Source organism: Chrysochloris asiatica, unplaced genomic scaffold, assembly GCF_000296735.1.
Source record: "Chrysochloris asiatica unplaced genomic scaffold, ChrAsi1.0 scaffold00132, whole genome shotgun sequence".
Classification (NCBI taxonomy): Eukaryota; Metazoa; Chordata; class Mammalia; order Afrosoricida; family Chrysochloridae; genus Chrysochloris; species Chrysochloris asiatica.
Window position 1 is genome coordinate 8501442 of NW_006408650.1, and position 6295 is coordinate 8507736.

General features: G+C 50.0%; 1 protein-coding gene across 1 annotated transcript in view; it reads right to left on the reverse strand.

Annotated features, from left to right (window-relative positions):
• DNAI2 (dynein, axonemal, intermediate chain 2) overlaps positions 1-6295 on the reverse strand; it is a 37416-nt gene that overhangs the window by 3759 nt on the left and 27362 nt on the right. Inside the window, exons 9-11 of the mRNA XM_006869690.1 lie at positions 3009-3232; positions 1706-1841; positions 893-1003 (exon numbers count right to left, since the gene is read on the reverse strand). Of these exons, the coding sequence (XP_006869752.1) occupies positions 893-1003; positions 1706-1841; positions 3009-3232 (471 nt within the window). The remainder of the gene's footprint in view (positions 1-892; positions 1004-1705; positions 1842-3008; positions 3233-6295) is intronic.

Sequence of the window (6295 nt, forward strand, 5' to 3'; positions counted from 1 at the left end):
CTACAAGGTCGGTGGTTCAAGTTCACCAGTCACTCCTTGGAAACCCTATACATGGTCGCTATGAGTCAGAACCAACTCTACGGCACTTAACAACAACAACATATACATGTTGTTGTTGTTGTTATATGTATATATATATATTTATGCAAGAACGGGAAAATGTCATTGAAATATAGTGAAAATTTTCTATGAACGTTTTGAAACATACACACACACATAAGCAACTTCCATCTAGTCTATTCTAAGTCACAGTGATGCTAGAGGACAGAGGAGACCTGCCACAAGATGGTTCCAAGGCTGAAGCTTTAAGGAAGTGGCCTGCCATGTATTTGTTCCTCTTGAGTGGAATGGCAAGGGATTCGAACCACCTCCTTCGTTATCAATCAAGCTTGTGCCACTAGGGTTGGCTATGCACACATACATACACATATATGTATGTCCCTGGGTGGCGCAAATGGTTAAGTACTTGCTTAACTACAAACTGAAAGGATGGCAGTTCAAACCCACCCAGAGGCACCTTGGACGAAAACCCTGGTAAGCTCCTATCTGAAAGTCACAGCCTTGGAAACCCTATGGAGCAGTTCACAGGGCATTGGGAGTCTGAACTAACCCAAGGCAACTCGCCTGTATATGTAGTCTGAAATGAGACAAATCGAAGTAGGCCAACCAACCATGTGGATCTACAGCTGGAAAACTGAAAGCCGGAACAATAAAGAGGCTTGTCTAGGGTCACTCAGCTGCTCAATGGCTGAGCGAAGACACGTTCAGACACTACAGCCATTTACAGTACCCATCCTAGAGTCCCATGCTGCCTCCCCAGAACCGTTCATCCAGTTTCCTGGGGGTGGGTGGCAGGGGGTGGGTTTCCTGTAACAGGCCCTTGGGAACTTACAGAAGACGCTATGTTCTTCTCATTCCTCTGCAGGGTGGAGAGCCCATGAGAGACCTCCAGCAGGGTGGTCGTCCCCAGCCGGGAGCCACAAGCAGTGAGACACCCATTGTCCTGCACCCGGAGGCAGAAGAGGGCCTCATCACACACCTGTGTGGGGGGGAGGGGCCAGGCCGACCCGGGTGGGGAAGAGAGAGGAGGTACTGTTACCTGTGTTTGTGGAGTCAGCCATGCTGCCTTGTTCAAACAGTTCAGGGACTCCCTGTGACCCACAGGAGGGAGTTCAAACACAGAGACTGGCATCAAAACCCATCTCCATCAACCCCACCTCCTCCCAGCCCCACATGCCTCCCTCCCTCAGTCCCCCACATGCCAATGCAACTCAGCTCAGGCACACTTAAAGAGTCCATCACAGGGCCACATGTCCAGGGATTCTGAAGGACTAGGCCTGGGGTTGGGAGAGGGTAGGTGATTCCTTCCTAGGAACCAAACCAACCCCTTGCTTCCATCCTGCTGCATAGAGACTCCACAGGACAGAGGAGAACCGCCCCCACAGGGTCCCTAAGGCGTCTTCTTTATAGAAGCTAACTACCACTTCTTTCTCTTTCGGAGCAGCTGGTGGATTTGAACTGCTGACCTTGAAGTTAGCAGCTGAGTGCTTTAACCACTGCTCCACCAGGGCTAACATAGTCTTCCAAAGGCAAAGTGGTAGGCAGCTAGCATGGGACATTCCAGAAAGCTTCTCAACCCAAAGACACACACCCCCATCCCAGAGTCCCCCCCGCCCCCCCCGCCAGGACCAGGGGTGGACATGACCTTCAGACTGAGGGCTGGGTCACACTGCTTGAACACAAAGTCCCAGATGTCCAGGGTTCCGTCCATCTTGGTGGTGAAGAAAACTGCCGGCCTCACAGGGCTCCAGGCACCATCAGTGAGGTAAGCCATGTGGTACCTATTGGCAGCCAGGCATCACTGGTCAGGGGCCAGTGTGGATAGGGGGATGAACGGGGGAGCTTATCCCCATTTCTGCTCTGTTAGCTCCCCAGGCCCCAGGGGAGCTTGAAGAAGCAGGAAGTTCTTGCTCATGTTTGACACTAGCCACCAGAACCTCACCACCTGTCCACCACTTGGGCCTTGGTGTCCTGGTGTGGTGCTGTAGGATAAAGATTCAACCATAATGTTATTTGAACCTTGAGATTGGAGGTTCAAATCCACCAGCTGCTCCTCAGAAACCCTATACAGGATATCTATGAGCTGGAACCAACTCAACAGCACTTAACAACCACAACAGCAAAGGATCCCTAGTGGAGCAGTGGTTACAATACTAGACTGCAAACCCAAAGGTCAGTGGTTCAAACCCACCAGACACTTTGCAGGAGAAAGATGTGGCAGTTGGCTTCCACAAAGATTTACAGCCTTGGAAAACCTACAGATAATTCTACTCTGTCCTGTAGAGTCCATACTGGAATTGACTCGTTGTTAGTGGGTTTGGTAGGTTGTTGTTAGAAACCACTGAATCGGTTCCAAATGCTAAATCTGTTCAACTCATGCAGAGATGGAAGAGGACCTGGGCTCACCAGCACCTCCTAACGGCGAGTTCTGAGAAGGGCCCGGGAGAGGGTGGTTTGCCCAACACCCACACCTCCTTCTCTCCTAATTTAGGGCAGCCTGGCAGCCAGCAGGCACCTGCAAAATCCAGAGCAGGACAGAAAGCCTCCAAACGTTCTGGGGAAGGGTTTCATTTCTACCCACAATCTCCACACAAGAGCACTTATACATTGAGCCACTTTAAAACACAAGCTCTGGTGTTTGTGGGTGGATGGGAAAGGGCAGGGATGGTTTTCTGTTTTTTGGGGTTTTTTGTTTTGTTTTGTTTTGTTTTTAAGTGACTCCTGAACCAAGCAGGAGCTCCGGTAACATAGTAGTTACGAGTTGAGCTGCTAATCTCACAGTCAGCGGTTCGAAACTACCAGCGTTTCCGCAGGAGAAAGATAAGGTTTTCCGCTCCCTTAAAGACTAACAGCCTCGGAAACCCTATACGAGGCACGGCCACACAACCACCACCTGGGCGAAGCTGGCCCCCTCAACCCCACTCCACTCCATTCCCTTTTGCACTCACTTGGTCCACATGATGGAAGATTCCCGGCTGTCTTCAGACCAGATGCGGGCCGTCCAGTCCCCGACCGTCAAGAAGTTCTTCGGGTAGAAGGGGTTTCTCTGGAGGGCATAGACGGGGCCGTGGTGACCCGGGAAGGTGCACACTATCTTCTCAGCGGGCGTCTTGCCCTTGCGGTTGCAGGAGATGACGATGCCCTGCTCGGTGCCCACCATGAATTTGGTTGGCTGTAGAGTGAGTAGAAAGGAGCTCTGGCAGCGTAGTGGTTACAAGTTGGGCTGCCACCCTCAAGGTCAGCAGTTCGAAACTACCAGCGGTTCCCCGGGAGAAAGATGAGGCGCTCTGCTCCCGTAAAGATTTACAGCCTCGGAAACCCTGTGCGGGATCACTATGAGTTGGAACCGACTTCATGGTACTTAACAACAACAGAGTGAGTAGAAGGTTCTTTGAAACAAATGACAGCTCAGAGCTTCCAGGTTGTTAGAAACAGCCTGCTCCCAGAGGACTGTGGGCGCTGGAAGGGCTCTCAGGAAAAGCCTTTGCTTGGCTGTGCCCCTTCGAGGCAGTCCCATCTCATCAGACCCCCGACCCTCTTTAGAACCTGCTCAAGAACTCATCCATCCAGACTCTGTCACCAGCCCCCTCCATACATGAGCACTGTAAAGATCATGGACGCTTGTTCACATTGATAGAAAACAAAACTAAGGCCCAGAGAAGGCACGCAGAGTGGCCCAGATCACTCCAAAGACAACAGCCCTCACCAGCTTGCTGTTATTAGTTGAATATGGAGTTGGCGCCACCCCATGGCCATCTTATGTATTAGCAGAACAAACGCAAATGGGGGAAGGGGGCGGTAGCTGTCAGTTCACCCGCTGCTTTTCTTCTGGCCAGCTCCACTTGCCCCCCACAGTCACCAGCTGTCCCCCTGAGCAGGAGGCTGACCCCAGCTTGAGGAAGAAAGATGTTATCTAGCTCAGTCCCAGCTGGTTTACGAGATTGGTAGACCTCAGTTGCCGCCACCACCAGGGGGAGCAGGGGGCCCTGGAAATGCAGCCTCTAAGACCAACTCAGGAGCTCTGGTAGCATAGTGGTTATGAATCGGGCTGCTAATCTCAAGGTCAACAGTTCGAAACCACCAGCGGTTCCGCAGGAGAAAGAGGAGGTTTTTTGCTCCAGTAAAGATTTACAGCTTCGGAAACCCAACACAGGGTCGCTATGGGTCAGAATCGACTTCAACAACACTTAACAACAACAGGACCAACTCAGGAGTCCTGGTGTGCCGCTGCCGGCTAATGTGCTGGACTGCAAGGTAAGTTTGAACCACAAGATCAGGGATTCAAACTTACCAGCCACTCCTTGGAAACTATACAGGGTCTCTATGAGTCAGAACCAACTCAATGGCACTTAACAACAAGAAGACCTACTCCAAGGAACCCTGGTAGTATAGTGGACATTGTTGGGCTGCTAACAGCAATGTCAGCAGTTTGAGTCCACCAGGTGCTCCACAGAGATTTACAGCCTCAGAAACCCTATCCAGTGTCGCTGTGAGTCAGAACTGACTACACGGCAGGCACATTACTCCAGAAGAAAAATGAGGTTTTCTGCTTCTGTAAAGATTTACAGTCTCATAAACTCTATACAGGGTTTCTATGAATTGGAATCGATTCCACGGCACGCAGCCACCCGCTCTTAGGGAGAAAGATGTTCCAGTAAGAAAGTTAGTCTCAGAAACTCTATATGAATCAGCTCAATGCCATTGGGTTTGGTTTGGTTTGTTTTCTTTTTTAAAGACCTACTCTACACTTTCAGCAAGATGTCCGAGTAGGCAGATGAAGTACATGGATCCTCTACAACAAAGATGGTGGTGGTGGTTACGAGAGACCAAATGAAACAGACACAGATGAATCTTGAACTTCAGAGGAAAGGTTAGAGAGGTAGATGGAGAGCTTGCTGGGAGGAGAAGCCGAGCAGGGACTGCAGGAGAGAGAGACTGATGGGTGAACAGCTGACCAGATATGGCACGACCACCTTAAACTTTTGTGAGCAGCTTGGCCGACAGAAGGTAGCCTGGCAGAGCAGATTTGCACAGGAAACACGCAAGTGGGCAAGGTGTAATTCCTTCTTTTTCCCCATGTTTCCCTGGTGACCAGAAGTGTAGCCAGCTCCCGCCCTCATCCACCCCCAGTGCAGACCCTGCTCTCCAGGAGTTGGGAGCCATGTGGTTGGGAGCCACAGCAGTGTAAGGCAAGGGTCAGTTATGCCACTTTGGTGCCTGGATTCAAGTGGGCTCCATTTCAGACACACAGAACACAGAGTGCAACCAGACCAGCATTAGTCCTGTGGAAGCCCTCCTAACCAGCCACCCTGCCCCCAGCTGCCCTGTGGTCCTAACACACTAACTCCACCAAGGGTCTCCACAGACTATTCCTGGATTGAGTGCGCTGAACACAGATAACACCTAAGGTAGGAGCTCCACCTAGGGCCATGGCCTCCTCTGTCACACCCCCTCTACACCCACCTTGGGAGGTCTTTGGCTGGCAGGAACCCTCATACTTTTCTCCTCTCCAGGTTCAACAACTTCACGGTTTTTTGGGTTTGGGGTTTTTTGGGGGCTTTCCTTTTGTTGTTTTTCTTTTCTTATTTGTTCTTCTCTTTTCATTCTCTTGAATTTTATCCTTCCTACTTCCACTTTTACAGTTTAAGCTCACCAGCTGCTCCTTGAAAACCCTATACACAGTCGCTATGGGTTGGAACTGACTCGATAGCACGGAACAACAACATTCCCACTTTGGGTGTTTCTTTTTTACTTCTGTTGCTTATATCCTCTCTTCTTCATTTTTATTTATTTATTTTTTTACTACTCTATTCTCTTTCTCTCTATTCTCTTTCTGGAGTCCTGGTGTGGCCCTGTGGGTTAATGCACAAGACTGCAAAGCCGTTTGAACCACAAGGTTGGCAGTTCAAGCTCACCAGTTGCTCCTTGGAACACTATACAGGGTCACTATGGGTTGGAACTGACTCGATGGCACTGAACAACAACAATTCTCTTTCGTTTTCATCTTCCTTCTCCCTAGTTTTTCTAAGTGTTTGTGTTTTTTTTAATTTAATTTCTCTCTTATTTTTCTCTTCTATGGCTCCATTTTTCTTGACCCTCTTTTTGTTGTTGTTGTTGTGAAGTGCCATCGAGTCGGTTCCAACCCATAGCGACCTTGTACAGGGTTTCCGAGGGTGTAAATCTTTACAGGAGTAGAAAGCCTCATCTTTCTCCCGCGGAGCAGCTGGTAGTTTCG